The 17,297-nt window shown below is 38.8% G+C and overlaps 3 protein-coding genes across 3 annotated transcripts in view; all 3 read right to left on the minus strand.

Moving 5' to 3' along the window:
• Window positions 1-6,089, minus strand: part of LOC132427422 (RNA exonuclease 1 homolog) — a 44,673-nt gene extending 38,584 nt beyond the window's left edge. The window contains exons 1-3 of the mRNA XM_060014865.1: window positions 4,967-6,089; window positions 1,021-2,186; window positions 504-593 (exon numbers count right to left, since the gene is read on the minus strand). Coding sequence (XP_059870848.1) covers window positions 504-593; window positions 1,021-2,186; window positions 4,967-5,147 — 1,437 coding nt within the window. The 5' untranslated portion in view covers window positions 5,148-6,089. The remainder of the gene's footprint in view (window positions 1-503; window positions 594-1,020; window positions 2,187-4,966) is intronic.
• An 8-nt stretch (window positions 6,090-6,097) lies between these two features.
• EQTN (equatorin) lies at window positions 6,098-15,285 on the minus strand. Its single transcript, XM_060015352.1, is given in 5 exon segments — window positions 6,098-6,769; window positions 6,772-6,917; window positions 7,395-7,548; window positions 11,693-11,779; window positions 15,183-15,285. Coding segments are annotated over 5 exon segments (630 nt in total). The 3' UTR covers window positions 6,098-6,629.
• The window catches only part of MOB3B (MOB kinase activator 3B), a 231,512-nt gene continuing 229,138 nt past the window's right edge, over window positions 14,924-17,297 (minus strand). The window contains exon 4 of the mRNA XM_060014867.2: window positions 14,924-15,296. Coding sequence (XP_059870850.1) covers window positions 15,285-15,296 — 12 coding nt within the window. The 3' untranslated portion in view covers window positions 14,924-15,284. The remainder of the gene's footprint in view (window positions 15,297-17,297) is intronic.

A 17,297-nucleotide genomic window follows, 5' to 3' on the forward strand; every position in this document is an offset into this window, starting at 1 on the left:
GCAGGTAAGGACCTTGGTTAACAGTATGACAGCTGAACAAGAAGTCAGTGTTGCCTTGTTCAAACTTAGTTGGGAACGTGCATGTTAGGCGATTCAATTCAATTTTTTTGGCCACTGCGCCTGTGTACAGAGGACCACAAAAGCATGAGTCTTGATTTTAAAGTTACAAATTAATTTTACTGAAGAGGCAAATTTGCAAATACAGAATCTGAAAATAATAAGGTTTGACCATATTAATTTATAGTTAAAAGGTCATACAAAAACAACATACCTTCTCTTAATGAAAACGTTAGATAATGGGGGAGAAAAATGAAGGTTTCAGAAAATGCTTACAAGTAGGCAAGAGATTTATTGACTGCCCACTTGCGCCCCCTAGTGGATAATAGGATAACAAGTACTGGAATATACTTAAAGCTTGAAATGACAAGGTAGGTAGTTCATAAACTACTGAGAGAGACCGGGAGGGTGGGAAGTGGGAGAGAAAGAGAAACAAAGTGACTCACATCAAACTTGGCAGTGTGTGCAATCCTCCTTTTCGGTCCAGAAATGTTTTGGTAATATTGCATATCTAATTCCATTTGCTTTCCTGAAGGCTAATGGGAAAAAGATAAGACTTATCCAATTTCAGGGTAGTAAAAGCAAAGTTATGTTTCCTGAAGAGCCACAGGAATCCAAGCTACAAAATGCCAGGCAAATTATTAAAAAATAATTCAGAAAAAATAATTTAATTTGGATAATCTGACATGCATAGATTCCTATAAAAGATACCTCTAATTTGGGAAATCAACTGTAAGTTACTGTACATAATACCAGGGTCTCTGGAAAATGTCAAGTCTGCAAGACATGATGGCTGGCCAATTACCAAGGTTTTGCCTTATTTTAATACATTATTAATCATAAGTATTAGAAATATATATAATAGATGTTATATATATTCTATAGAGTTTAGAATATAGAGAATATATATTTAAGGGAAACTCCTTTAGATTTAGGAAAAGGATTTTTTAAAAAGTGACCAACCTGCTTAGCAGTCTCTCCCTTACGAGCTTTGCTTCGTGTGAACTTATTGAAAATTCGAAGACATTCCTTCACAGTGTCATCAGCCTCAGAGGGAGTGTCATCTTCAGTACATTCCTTACCAAAATCAAATTCAACTAATCTCTTGTCTTCAAAAGTAGTGAAGTCTTGACTGTCGTCTGGTACTCTCAGAACTTTGTCTTTCACATGATTGTCTGAATAAGAGAACTGGAGTTGGCTTGGTGAGTATCGCCATTCAGTTTCTTCTTTCTGAGTATCATCAATTGTATTTACATGTCTTCTGCTCTTTGGATAACTTTCATTATGACTTTCCTTCTGTATTTCTTTGTCACTGAGAGGTGCACAAGTTATACTTCCTCCTGAAATACAGACATGCTTTTCCTCACCACCGAAGCTTTCCATCTTAGAAATGTGGTCTTTAACACCCCACAAGTTTATGTTAGTTTTAGTATCTAGTGAGGTTTTCAGGTGTGATTTTGGTGGTTCGAACTTGTTACTGTCATCATCTGTTTGTGTGGTTAGCTGGGTTTCATCTATTTTTTCCTCTTCTATACCACTGATCTGAAGATTTCTCTCCTCCAGGGGCGATACTTGTATCTTTTCATCCATATTCTGATATTTAAAGCCTCTAAATGGTTTAGATTTCTTAGAAGTAGGAATGATTGGAGGTACATCCATTACAAGGTCATCTTCATCAGAATCTTGAAGATTTATTTTAATTCGTATTGGTGAAACATAAGGTCTTTGGCTCTCCAGGGACTTGTGGCAATTTCCACCCACAGATTTTTTCCAGAAGTGCTGCCTGTCAGTCTCACCCTGCTTTGCTTTAGATGCCCCAAGAAGCCCTGCAGAATAATTGAGCAAGGGATCATATTCAAGGTCAGTTGCTGGACATCTGTGGTCCATCACGTACTTTCTAGGCTGACTCTCTTTGCTCTTTGACGGTTCATTCCACTGTTCTTTTGGGAGCAGGCTATTTTCAGGAAAACCTTGTCTCACAATTGTGTCACTCAAGGAGGCCACGGGGCTTTGCGATAGCTCTTCAAGCGCTAAAGTAAACCTGGAGAGCCTCTTCCACTTTTCTGCAACCTCAGCCTTGACTGACTCGATTTCTTTGTTGATTCTTTCCAATTCTTCCATAGTTGTGCCTAGTGTTGTTAATGGAAGATGAGTTTATCTTTAAACATCACTTAAGATGAAATGTGGACTCCAGAATATCCTGGACAATGAGTTTCCTATCACAAGGACATTAACTTTTCCAAACCCAGCCTTAAATGCAGGGAATTGTTGACTAACAGGTCAGTTCCTGGAATGAGAATGTCAACGGCTATCACTGATTAAGTCTTTCAAATGTCTAGCTCATTCCCATGACATTAAAGTACATTCGTGTCTCATTACTAGAGTAACTATACATCTGTGAGATAGGCCACGTGTATACATATTAAACTGTGTCAAACATGACACGGTTTGGATATACACGATTCACCTTATTATTTACCAAGCAGTGACAATTTGGTAATAGTTCAAATAGTCGAATGCCTCTTACACAGAACTGTACATAGTCTCACACACCAATATATCTCCTCTGTCACAAGAAAGTTTTTTAAAAACATTAGTTTTCTTAATTTAGTGGTTCTTAACATTCTCACTAAGGTCCCTGATATTCTACAGAATGCCTCAAACACCAAATTAAGCAAAACACACCCTTCCACAACCAACCAACCGTTAAAAAAACCTTAAACAAAATAAAAAAAATAGAACTCCAGGCCAGTTGGATCCACACTCCTGAGGAAACCCAGGATAGCGACAAGAGATCAGGCTGCTAGTCACGGCTCTTCACAATACCTGGCAGCTCCTTTCCTGACTTTTCACTAAGGAAATCCCCACCTCTTCCCTCTCTCCAAGATATACTTTCCTATGGAAATTATGGGATAATTTACATACTTCTCTCTTCGCCCAAACAAGAAATTTCAGATATGAGATGTCCAAATTACACTCGTTAAAACTCTGAATTTATTTTAGATAACCTACATGTTTTGATAACACACATGTGCTTCCTCTTTACACAATGAGCTTTCTCCTGGCTCGCTAGCGTTTCAATTTACCATTTGTTTTCTATTAAGAAATCAACTCTACTGCAATCCAAAACAACGTGTGTAACAAACGTGCGGGGCATTTTGATGGAGTAGGAAAAAGGCGAAGAGCCGGCACAAGAATGAGGACTATTCTATGTTCCAAACATAAACAAATGGCGCGAATTGCTTTTTAAATAAACTTGGAAAGGGGAGTAAACTCTGGGTAACCAGCTAGAACTGCATTTTGGCATAAGCTGGGTTTTATCTGGTTGCCATGATTCAGGAAAGGCTATTTAAGCAGTGCGTTGGGATGCTATTGAAAAAACAAACAAAAAGCTGTACTTTCCCTCCATGTCAGAAGTTTAAAACTTTTTTGCTCCATCAGAAGCTAGATTTGGAGGGCAAATTTTGAAGTCTGAGGCACACTTACAACCTTCGCTCAGGCTACAGGTGATTGGAAACAGCTCCTTCTGACTTGTAAATCCTCTTCGCCACAACCGGGGTCCCACCCCACCCATCACCTTTCCCCAGAGCCCAGGAAGCTCCTTAGAGTAATTCCATACTGCGGATGGGTGACAGGAAGCGAGGATAAAACCACACAAGACCACGCACGTGCATCTTACTGTGCATGCCTTTCTAGGATCCCGCGTTCCCAGGAGCTGGCATCACCGGTCCGCACACGCCGGTCCACAGCACACTCCTCGCCCTGCCTCCCTGGCCACGTGACTTTGGCCCCGCCCCGCTCCCCCCCTCCGGAGCCTTGGGGGCGGGGTGGCCACCCACGTAGAGCCGGCCTGGAAGCTGAGCTCTCTGTTACTGGGGCGGAGATTCTCTGCGGATGACCCGCCTAAGCCAACCATCTTCCCGAATGTCCCTGGGACGCCCCTGCTCCACGGTTTCAGGAACTGTGTGACCACCCAAAAGGCTCTCGAAGAACGTCCTCAAACAGGATCTTGCATAGCACCCTCACTGCTCGGTATATGTCGAACACACTTGACGTGGGAGGGGCGAAGTAAGAGGGACTAAGGACTAGCCCTTAAGGCTCCTGAACCTGGGTGTGCGATGCTGGGAAGATTTACTCTTGGGAACTCTTAACAACTTGGTTCCTCGTTCGAAGGCAAGTGCTTGTTTTCCTCTTGCCCATAATAGCCACTCTATAGGAATTGCCCTTAAGTAGGTAGGTGGGAGTAAACAGCCCTTTTTGAGGGCTGGGGAAGAGACAGATTATGGGCATCAGAGAAAGGAAATGCAAGGGTGTTTCGGAATGGGGGGAAACGAGTTAAAAAGGAACTGGTTTTATTTTGTCCTTTAAGAGGAAACAAACACCTCAGAGGTCCAGACAACCTGTTTAGGAAATCCAGGTTTAGTCATGGGATGGAGGGTCAGCAGGGGACAAATGAAAAGACACTCCTCCTCCCAGCACACATACACACCAGCCTGGGCTGTATGACCCTCTCCTCGCTTCTAGGCTAGGGGAGGGGGCAGAAGAAAGCGAACTTCAGTAAGGACTACCTGACATTCTTCATGCCCTGCCCCCAACACCATGACTGCACTTTACAATGCTACCTACAATGGTATGTGCGAGTAACGCCAACTGAGGATGAGATACCAATTTAAAAAATATATATAGTTAACATCCCTTTTGGCCCTTTTAGGCATAGTAAAGCCATGTTGAGTAATTTTCTCAAGGTACAGTACATTAGTACTGGAGACAACAGCAACCCTTACACCTCTTTCCAAGCAAGAAAATTCGTGGTCCCTTCCAAGGGTGGGTGGAGTAAAAAGGTGGGAACGGTTCGTAGCCAACCCCTCCCCAAGCCCACCTGACATTCTACCCACAAGCCTTTTCTCACCTATGGATTCAACATGGCTCCGCTGCGCTCCGAGCACCTCCAAGCTGCTGCCACGAGCTGCCTCACTCAGTTCCCACCGCATTTCCCGGTGCCTGAACTGGCAGCACAAACGCTGGCACCGACCCCCGGGGCTGTCAAAAGGGCATGGAAAATGGCAAAAGTAACCCACGGAGGGCAGCATGGGCTACTGCTCAAGGCCACCTCCTCTGGCTTCGAAAATTGTGTGCACTGACGGCAAAAGCACGCAAAGCTTAACACACACCCTGCTGCCTCTTCTCCAGCCAGGGTACCGCCTTATATAGTCCGTTGCTACTCGAAGGCGGAGCTTCGTAGCTTTCCCAGCCAATGGGGAGGTTGGGGCTGGCGTCAGAGGAGAAAATAATAATGACCTAGAGAACAGATGGTAGGGCCGCATCAGGTGGGTGTAGTGTGTGTCTGTCCTCCATGGGGAAGAAGGTTCATAAAGACCTAACCTACAGGTAGAGAAAACAATTTCCCAAGAGCTGAAAGGACCCTTGGATTAAGGAATCTCCTGCCTTGTGGATGCCTACCTTGTTCCTAAACAACATCCTTTGACTTATAATAAGTTTGGCTATTAACCTTCATGGATCATGGAGAGAACCTCAGCTGTGAAGCACATCTAAACTTTGCCTCTCTCTAGCAGGTGATCTTAGGCAAGGTATCTGACTTACCCGAGTTCTCCTTTCTTGATCTGTAAAATAAACTTGTCTTTCATAGGGTAGTAGAATTCAGTGTGCTGTAGTGTACCAAAGTGCCTAGCATAAAGTAGGTGAGAATTTAGGAGGACAAGTTCTTTCCCTTCCCATCATCAACACATATCCACAAAGGACCTGGTACATGTCCCTAAAATCCTTCCAGTTGAAACTGATTCCTAAAAGGGAAACAGTTCCCTATTCCATTGTTCTTCTTTGTAAACTGAAATACTCCTAGGATAGATAGGCTCATAAGTCACTGATGACTTCAATTAGTCTTTGAGATGTTTGCTTTTCTTTCAATAGCACATGCTGAGCCTGGGTGCTTGGGGGAAGAGAGAAGGAAGGGTCCTCCAGTTCTAAAAAATTCAGGGTCCATGGATCCCCCTCTAGGAAATTACAGGCTGGGATCCCTCCTTCCTTTCTTTTCTTCTGAAAAACAATGTTATCTCAAATGGTTATGGATACTTTAGAAGGTCCTAAATCTTACTGTCCTATGAGAGGACCCTGATGACTTGGAAACAATTGAAGAATGCTAAGAGTCTCTAGTACTAGTTTTGTCTCTTGATACGGCGCACCTGTTTTGCCAGTAAAACATGAACAGGTGTGTTTTTTTTTGCTTTGGTGGTGGGGAGGGGCATAGTTAGTAGTGATTAGCCTGAAAGTCCTCAAAATGCCCCCAAGTAAGGTAAAAAACTAAATGTTCTCATTTTAAAAACAACCAGCCTAGAATGAATACTTTCCTTAAGTCACTTTCCAGGATCAGTTTTACTTGATGAAGTTTTCCACACCTTATTTTCTTCTATTTCTTTCCATTAAATAGTTTTTATAGCTGAGAGATTTTTTATTGAATATGCCCTCCTTTTAAAACACCAGAAAGTTCGAAGGTCTCAGCAGAGTTTCCAAATCATAACATGAGTGTCACCAAGCTATTTTTTATGACAAAAAAATTAAAGTTGTCTATTCATCAGTGGGTTCCTCTCTCTGTTCCTCACTCTGAAGTCTGACTCATCATTCATGCCTGTCTCATCGGAGCCTGTGGATACCATGTCCATTGTCCTAGATTTTGACCTTGTGTCTGATTTCCTAATTCTGAAGAAGTGGTGCCCCCAAATGTGCTGCTCTCAGCAGTCTTAGAGAAAGCTGTGTCTGATACGCCTTCTAATGGATGAAAGTAAGAAAGAGTTGCCAGCTCTGGGTTGATAGAGTATTCACCACTCTGATAAGCTTTTTTATATCTGAAAAAAAAATACATACATCAAAAATTGTTTTTAATTGTGTACGTTTGCAGCTTGGCTTAGAAAAGCATCTTAAAGTGATATATGAATTCTATCCAATGTATTAGCTATTTATTATAACACTATATAAATGAATGAAAAATGTTAGACCCTACACAGATGTGCTATTTAGAACAGAGGTCATAGCCCTTTTGTTTCAAGGCTATTAAAAGAGAATGCATTTCTAGATTCTCTATATCCTTTCCAATTGACTAGGGTTGTTTCTATCTCTAGATGACCATTTAAAATATTGGGGAAAAGTCCAAGTGGGATATTCCCTGAGAAACAGCCCCATGCTCCTTTCCAAATAGGGGAAATGGAGCCAAAATGAATACCTTATGAACTTGGGAGTCACGTTTGCCTAGCACTCTACTAAAGAGAGCAGGTTGGGTGTTTCCTCTCATGTGTTTTAAAGACTCCAGAGGTCTGTAGACTTACTTCATTGTCTTCATTTTGTACATCACGGCACTACAGATTGCCAAGAGGATGACAAAAAGGAAGAGAGTCATCAACAAGAGGCCCAGCATTAACTTTAATTTGGCTTCCTGTAGTTCTGCCAGGTAGTCTTCATCTGTAGCATTCACATCAGAGTCTGAGAGGAAAGAAAGAAAATGCAATGGGAAAGAGTGACTCTGTTCGGCACGTTTTCCTGGAGGAATAAGGATCGCAAAGCAACTGAAGAGAAGCCTTCACCACCCGGAGTCTTCACTGAATTCTCCCCGCTACCCTCATGCAATGCAAAGGAGAAGGCTATAGGCCACTCCCTACGGCCAAGTACTCTTAACTTTTTTACCTTTCCCCTTCACAGCAATCTTGGGGGAGCTGTCCTTTGCTCCATTTTCCAGGATCACAGAAGTTTATGGATTTGCCCTTGGTACATAGCTAATAAGTGGCAAAATTTGGTATCAAACCCAGGTTACCAGATGTTAAAATATGTATCAGACTTCCTCCCTGAATAATATAAAAGAAAAACAATTCAAGACTCTGAAGAGATTGCTATTAAAAATGTGATGAAATTACACACAAGGGATTAGTCCTTCAAGAGAGGAAGATGCAATTCTACTGTTGGGACATACGTTGACTTTCTTTTAAGCTAAAAGGATGATGTACTACAATGCTTTCTCCACAAGGCTTAAGAACTGAATTTGCGGGCTTCCCTGGTGGCGCAGTGGTTAAGACTCTGCCTGCCAACACAGGGGACATGGGTTCAAGCCCTGGTCCCAGAAGATCCCACATGCCATGGAGCCACTAAGCCCGTGCACCACAACTACTGAGCCTGAGCTCTAGAGTCCGCGAGCCACAACTACTGAGCCCGCATGCCACAGCTACTGAAGCCCACGCGCCTAGAGCCCGTGCTCCACAACAGAAGCCACTGCAGTGAGAAGCCCGCGCACCACAACGAAGAGTAGCCCCCACTCACCGCAACTAGAGTAAGCCCGCATGCAGCAACAAAGACCCAACACAGCCAAAAATAAATAAGTTTATAAAAAAAATGAACTGAATTTGCCATTTTATTACTGTGATCAAATCTAGTGTACTTGATGTTAAAGAAATGGAAATTTAGTTGAATTTCTAAAATACATTATATAATAAAAATCATGTCTGGATCCAGAAACGTCAAAAGTCTTTTTACTAAAGTAATGAAAATATATCTTTACTGCCAAATTTTATATCTTCCTAAATATATGTCTGACTTAATAGGCATTTAATGGTGACTTTAAATAACCATGTTGCTATTTCTCTCCTTTCCCCCAACCTCCTACCACCCAAAAGTTCCAACGGTTTTCATGATTTTCTAGGTAATGATATTTTGGTAATAAGCAATGACAAGCTCCCATGTCTAACTCTCTGATATTTAAAAAACTTGTAATTGTCCAAGTGCAATCCTAGGCCAAGGGGAGTGAAATGTACACAGTTGTCAATGACTGATATCTTGACCCTGAGGGAGATTATTTTGGGAATAAACAAATTAGGTTAAAATGGACTGTGCTCCTGAATTGCTTTGCTATTCCTTAAAAGGGTGTTTGTAAATAGGTGTACTTATAGTACATTTTGTTTATCAAGGTGGTGGTCAAAACTAGAGAAGGGTTTGAAATTCCTAACCACTGGAAATTATAGAAAAGCGAATTACAAGTTTGGACAGCTTTTTTTTTTTTTTCCTCTAAGCCTCAGTTTCCTCATCAGTAAAATGGAGATAATACCAACTTTCATGGAGTTGCTGTGAGGGCTGACATAATAATGTATGTATAGTGTAGTATGTGCTCAATACGTAATAGAAAATCAGTGATGCTCATTTTAATTACTTGAAAAGACAAAATATTTCTAAAGCATTTGTCATTACTGTATATCACTTTTCTAAACAAAGAAGACTGACTCTGTTTTCTTGATGCACTGAAAGGCAAGTGGCTGTACTTGTCAAATAATCCAGTACAGAGTTGAGGTGACAGGCCTTAGATGTATTATCAGATGCTATTTCTTTTTCAATGTCTTTTTGTAGGACAGAGGTTTGGGGAAAATTAATATATTGCCTTGTTATGAAATGGAACACCAATGGAAGATATCAATAACAGGGGAAACTGAGCAGGGGGAATATATGAGAACTCTGTACTTTCTACTCAATGTTTCTATAAGCCTAAAACTGCTCTAAAAAAGTCTGTCAATTTAAGACAACTGCATCCTAAATATTGTTCACTTGCCTACTCCTTCATTTGGTTTACTGTTTCAGGAATATAAGTTACAAAACAGGAAGATGGAAATAGTCATCTGCAATGTGGTCATTGAAGAACACTGTTTAGGAACCATAACTTTCCTAAAACTGTAAATGTCCTCTCTGGTATGATGTCAGCCACCATGCTACCTTGTTACATATTCTATACCTTACTGAGGAAAACAGTATCACCATGTAGACACTAAAATGTGTGAAAGTATTTATGTATCCCTTTAATTGAAGTATTTTGTTCTCACTTGGAATTGGGTGAGAAAATTGATCTCGTTCGTTGTCCTCATTGGTGGTTGTATTTATAGCTGTTAAAACAATAAATTGGTGTTACGGTAAACAAACTTCACTTACTTTTGTGTGTGAATATGTGTGTGTGTATACAGCTTATTCTCATTGTTCATGGTAGTCATGGTTAAGCTATGTGAGCACTGAATTAGTGAATACTGAACCATCATTGTTCCTAAGGGAAATACAGGGTTAGGTTCCTGTGAGCCTCTGGTCACTACTTTTCATCAACCAATCAATATCTAACCTTGTTTTATGTGTGTGTTTCTGTTTAGAGACACTTTATTTAGTATATACTGCTGACTCATCAACATTGAGCTCACAATCAACAGCATTATAACTCACACCTACATGAAGCTTATATAATACACACACTTTTCTCCTAAGGTACATCACAGCCTTCTTGTGTTTAGGAACATTAAACAGCATTGTACTACTATACTTGGGGGGCATTTAAAATAGCAAAATCGCCAACAGAAAGCACAAAAATGCGAAACACCCAGCACTAAGTAGACCACAAAAAAGGAACTTGTTTAAAGCATGAGAGCTGAAAAAAGAAGTCCTTTGTTCTACCTCAGCTCGGAACAAGAGCATCAGGCAATTAAATTTTTTTTGCTACTCTGTGTGTGTCCACAAATGACTGTGAAAGTTCTGCAAGTGGAGGGTTCCAGATAAATTTTAGATACAGGTAAATTCACAAATACAGAATCTGCAAGTTAGAATCCACTGAATATGGTATATATTTCACATTTATAACACATGCATATATGTGTGTGATAAATGAATTCTATTTATACATGTATGTATATATAGATGATATGCATGTTACATTTATACATGCATACATACAACTTTGACAATCCTTTGGGGACCTGAATTATAGGAAGACAAGTTAGGGTTTTGGAATCTTTTCCATGGGTCCTGTGGTCTTCAATAATCCATTTCCTAAGGGAATTTGAGGTACCTGGTCTGTTTAAGAATTGGCTCTGTATGTCTTATCCCAAATGGCTCAAGATGTTGTCTGCTGTGTGCAAGCAAAATTCCCATGAGAGGTTTGTCTAATTAATGTATGCCCTTGAAATGTCCCTATCCATTTATGCCCCAAATTTTGGAATTGCTCAAAATATTTCGTTATTGTCAAGTAGCTTTATTAATAATTAGGCATTGCTGAGTCTGGCTTTTCCCAATATTGAATATTGTCATAGCCAGAAATATGCTCTCTTGCCTTATTTATTTTCATCCCCTTTTCCTTGTCTTCTTGTCTTTCATAGATATGAGCTATTGACACTTCAAGGTGAAAGATGTGGTATAGGTACTTTAGAGACTTTTAATGGCCTCCAGAGTCACATGCTGGCAACAGTTTTATCGATCAATAGTTACACTTGGTGGAAAGATGCAAAAAAGAAATAACATTTGAAGCTGAAAGTGCAAAGCAGAAAGAAGTAAAAATGTGGGTTTAAGAAAAAACAATTTTCTAGAGTCCTAAATTTAGTTATTTCATTTTTCTTTCCACACAAACCAAAAATATGAGGCTAAGAAATATAAGAACATCCTTGCCTTCTGAATTTATCAATGCAATGGCTATGGTGGAGTCTCCCTATTTTAGGAACTAAGACTCCCTGACGACATTAGCTCCACTAAGATCTTTTTCCTACCCAATACTCTGTAGTGCTATTTTGAAATCTTGCTTTAAGGGTGCTTCATATTTGCAATGGTACCTTTCAGTACATACAGTTTCTTAGAGAGAAATTCAGGTCAGTTGCTGCTCTCACAGATATTTCAGACCGTGTGTCATTTGGATTTTGTGTTGTAAACACATCTAAAAACATACGATCAAAAATTATCAGCAGCTTGCTAAGTCACTTCTTGTTCCTTTTACATTTTTCCTTACCAGATTTTTTTTTCTTAAAACGTATGCACTAACTAATTCCAAGAAAAGAATAATAAAAGTATTTGAGACATTCTTCAGCTACAAAATAACAAGTGGGGCAAGGGTCAAAAATAAAATTCATGGGGAAAAAAGCCAAACTAGTATCCTTATGCTAACTGACTCTTTCTGAAAAGAAATTATTAAGGAAATTACAAAAAAACATATATAGATGTATAATAGGTCCCAAAGGATTTGTAGATGTGTAATATTATCACTGTTTGTATTAACATTGTCAAATTTTAGCCAAGTAAGAAGCACTCACTTGCCCTTGAACCTTCTGTTAGACTGTAATAGTTCAGCTTAAAAAGCACATACTTCAATAACAATCAAGATCTCCCCAATACATTCACATTTACATATGCACATAAAGAATCCTGCTCTTAAGAGGTGTCAGTGAGGCTGGTTGTAATTCAAAAATAATGGACATACCCACCCAACCAGAGTCAAAGTAAATTGGATCAAGATGCCAGACTGAACATTCATATGCATGTCTCCCCTTTCTAAAATCTCGTGAAATGACAGAAAATTTTACACACATGAATGTATATGTGTGTTTAGTATATAAATAAATATATTCATTTCCCCAACACACACACACACACACACACACACACACACACACACACACACACACTGCCATTAATTTTGAAGAATTTCTGGGCTAGATCTATGGAGAAATAAAAGGAAATCACAGCTCAATATTCATGTTATGAGTTACGAAAGTATAAAAATTAAAACACTATGGTATTTTTGTAGGGAAAGACAGATCAAAGAAACAATAAAAAGGTAGCAACTGACCAATTTCAAATGGAATTTAGATTATATTAAATGTGAGTTTCATATCAGTAGGGAACTAGTGTTAGACAACTGGCAATCCTCCTTGAAAAATGTAAAATTTTATGCATATTTTATGCCATATACAAAAATAATTGGATTTAAGACCTAAGAGTTGGGCTTCCCTGGTGGCGCAGTAGTTGAGAGTCCGGCTGCCGATGCAGGGTACATGGGTTCATGCCCTGGTCCGGGAAGATCCCACATGCCGCAGAGCGGCTGGGCCCATGAGCCATGGCCGCTGAGCCTGCACGTCCGGACCCTGTGCTCCGCAACGGGAGAGGCCACAACAGTGAGAGGCCCACGTACCTCAAAAAAAAAAAAAAGACCTAAGAGTTTTAACCAAAATATAAAATTATCCAAAAATTGGGAAATAATTTAATATCTTGGATTGGATAAGGCCTACCTAAATAAGATACAAAATGAAGAAGAAATTAATCAAGAATTGATCTCATAAAATTTTCTCTGTGATTAAGATACCTAAATAAGTTTAAAGATAAGCAACAGCTTGGGAGAAAATACTTGTTACTTTTACCATAGAGAAAAGATTAATATACTAAATATAAAAAGAGCCCCTACAAACAAATGAAAATACAACCTAATAGAAAAATGGGCCAAGGATATGAACAGGTAAATCACAGAAGTAGAAATAAAAATGCCCAATAAATACAGAGAAAAATTCTCAGGTTCAAAAGTAATCAGAGTGCAAATTAAAACAGTAATGAAAAATTCTCACTTATTCACAAAATACGATTAACAATATTCATTGTATGTGATGTGATATTGTGGTGCATTCTTGGGGGATGTAAATTGGTAGATAAGTTTTGGAGTACAATTTGTGGTATCTATCAATATTTTAAAAGATTTATCCTTGATTCAAAAATTCCAGTATTAGGTATCTATCCAAAGAGAGATACATCCAAGTGTACATGAGAAGAATGTACGAGGGAAAAAACTGCACATAATCTAACTCTTTAATAAGATAGTGGATAAATTATGGAACATATTTTATGGAATAGTATATATCCATTAAAAATAATGAGGTAGATGTGAAAAGAGCTCTGGAGTTGTTAAATGAAAAAAGCAAGTCATAATATAATCCTTTAGTGTAAATATATGTGTGTGTGTGTAAGAAAGATTTTTTTCTTTAATCAAAATAATCATCAGGCTCTTGATTTATTTACCCTCTGGTAATTCAAAATAGAGGTACATCCTGAAAAGGAAATAACTGCATCATTTTGCATACAGTAGAGGCAGCCTGTGGTGAACAGACTGGATACCACTCCTGACTCTGCTTCTTCGTAGCTATGAAACCTGGCAATTGACCTCTCTGAGCATCAGGGATTTTTTTAACCTACAAAAGAGGACAGTGATTCACCAAAGAACATACAGAAATACAACTTACATATTATAATTTTCAAAGTACTTGAGTGTATGTGTATATCTTAATTGTATTTCTATTTTTTCTTTGATTAATATTATTAAAGATTCCAGGATAATTAGATTTAATCTCAATTATATTTAATTTTTAACAAGAGTTTCTTATGAATTTTTCACATTTTACAATGGTGGACCTTGTAAGGACATGGAAAGAAAGCCCCATACGATGAACGGTGAATAAATTGAAGTTCAGTGGACCTTCCAAACATCTCAAAGTCATCTTGTTATGGGTTGAATTTTGTTTGCCCCAAAAAGCTATGTTGAAGTCTTAACTTTCAGTACCTCAGAATGTGACCTAATTTGGAATTTAAGTCATTGAAGATTTTATTAGTTAAGACAAAGTCACATGCGAGTAGGTGGGCTCCTAATCCAAAACGGTGTCATTATTGAGAAGAGGGAAATTTGGACATGGAAACACAGAAAGAACTTGTGAAGACAGATGCAGCGATTGGAGTTCTGCTGCTACAAGCCAAGGAACTCCTGGGGCTACCAGAAGCTGGAAGATGCAAGGGAAGATAGTCTCCTAGAGGCTTTGGAGAGAGGCTGGCATGGCCAAAGCTTTGATTTTGCATTTCTGGCTTCTGTGAGAACTGTGAGAGAACAAATTTCTTTTGCTTTGAGCCCCAGTTTGTGGTATTTTGTTTCAAGAAGCCCTAGAAAGCTGACACACACCTCCAAATAAATTTTGGTTAACTCACCATAAAATTAGGTCAATTGTTACTAATGTGAACAAATAACCATACTGCTAATGATAAACCCTATGTTAATTATAGACAATTACCAAGAGAATCTTATTAAACTTCATAACACCTCATGGAAAAAGTTGTAGGAGATAAGGATTTCATCTCATACGCTGAAACGTCTATACGGTAAGTTAAAATTTAAGTAGGAAATAAAATGATTATAGGAGTTTTAGAGTTAAAATAAATCCAACCAATCTAATCAAAAATAAATCAAACCAGTCCAATCAGCTTTTGTATATGTATTGCTATTAACTTGAAAAGCTTACATTGTTTTATACCTTTATAATAATTGTCAGTTTTCTCATTAGCAGGAACATTCTCCTTATTTTCTTCTTCCACTTTATGTGGTTGTTCAGCCACAGGCTGCTCAGGTAAGGGCATCATCTCAGGCCCTGAAAAAAAGTATGACCAGAGATCAGAAATATGTTGATTTCTTTGACCACTTTCTTTTTCTAACTGCATTTTTTCACAAAGGATTTGAGTCAGAGATTTAAAATCTAAGTTATACCATATTTCCAACAATCAACTTTATATTATCCTATAGGAAATTGCCGCGGATTGTTGGAGAGGGTGTGGAGAAGAGGGAACCCTCCTACACTGTTGGTGGGAATGTAAATTGGTGAAACTGCTATGGAGAACAGTATGGAGGTTCCTCAAAAAACTAAAAATAGAGTTGCCATGTGATCCAGCAATCCCACTCCTGGGCATATACCCAGAGAAAACTATAATTCAAAAAGATGAATGCACCCCTATGTTCACAGCAGCACTATTTACAATAGCCAAGACATGTAAACAACCTAAATGTCCACTGACATATGAATGGATAAAGAAGATGTGGTATATATGTATACAATAGAATATTACTCAGCCATAAAAAAGCATGAAATAATGCCATTTGCAGCAACATGGATGGACCTAGAGATTATCATACTAAGTGAAGTAAGTCAGACAGAGAAAGACAAGTACCAGATGATATCACTGACATGTGGAATCTAAAATATGCCACAAATTAACATATCTATGAAATAGAAACAGACTCACAGACATAGAGAACAGACTGTGGTTGCCAAGCGGGTGGAGAGGAAAGGATTGGGAGTTTGGGATTAGCAGATGCAAACTAGTGTATATAGGATGGATAAACAACAAGGTCCTACTGTATAGCACAGGGAACTATATTTAATATCCTATGATAAACCATAATGGAAAAGAATATGAAAAAGAATATATATGTGTATAACTGAGTCACTTTGCTGTACAGCAGAAATTAACACCACATTGTAAATCAACTATACTTCAATAAATTTTAAAAAAAGATTGCTACGGACTAATTTTCTAGGATAATGGATCATGTTTCTTATCTGCTATTTTGATGAAAGTTTTATATGCTCACCTTCATCGGTGGGATCCGTACCACTAACCTCTGGGTGAAAAGCCCTGCATAAAATAATAAACAATATAAAATTCATTGGGAAAATGACGTGATTTATCCAGTGATCTACTGTGTCTCAGAGTTTCCTTTCTGTTGCCCAGCAGGTCCTATAACTAGCAGGGACATTATGATGTCACTGCCAAATGGAGATCAGAATGCTGGGGAGGAATTTCCAAAAGCTTTGTGATTCAGTCTTATGTCTTTATCTTTGGTCCTACAATAGTTTTTAGGTGTTTTTTTTTTTTTTTTTAATAAACCACTATAAGATTTTCTTTGAAAATTAAGAGTTATGTTTTCATGAGGTAATGTAAATTTTTGGTTCCTGGATTTTAAAGAACAATTAATATTGCTGATAGAAAGATGAGAACAGACCTTTTTGGTTTTCAAAGCATTTACAATACCGTATGCTCTTTTGGATAACCACAAAGTATCTCCTAAAAAACTAATCACATACCAAAATGCAATCCAAATGCCCTGCAAATTCTGGTTCATGGTCTATCTTAACTGTAATTCTTTTTTTTTTTTTTTTTTTGCGGTACGCGGGCCTCTCACTGTTGTGGCCTCTCCCATTGTGGAGCACAGGCTCTGGACACGCAGGCTCAGCGGCCATGGCTCACGGGCCCAGCCGCTCCGCGGCATGTGGGATCTTCCCGGACCAGGGCGCGAACCCGTGTCCCCTGCATCGGCAGGCGGACTCTCAACCACTGCGCCACCAGGGAAGCCCTTAACTGTAATTCTTTAGGGGAAAGTTTTTTGAAACATCCTTTTGGGGGAGTTTAAGACCTATATTCTTTATAGAATATAAAATATTTGTTTTGTTAAAAACATTTTATCAGTGAAACCCATCTTTTACCTCACATCATACAGATTGAGAAAATTATCTAACAGTCAGAAGAGGACTTAGGCCTGGATAATATTATCTATACATTTTTCATATAATAACTCATATAATAAGCAATAAAGG

Source organism: Delphinus delphis, chromosome 6 (assembly GCF_949987515.2).
Source record: "Delphinus delphis chromosome 6, mDelDel1.2, whole genome shotgun sequence".
Taxonomy (NCBI): Eukaryota; Metazoa; Chordata; class Mammalia; order Artiodactyla; family Delphinidae; genus Delphinus; species Delphinus delphis.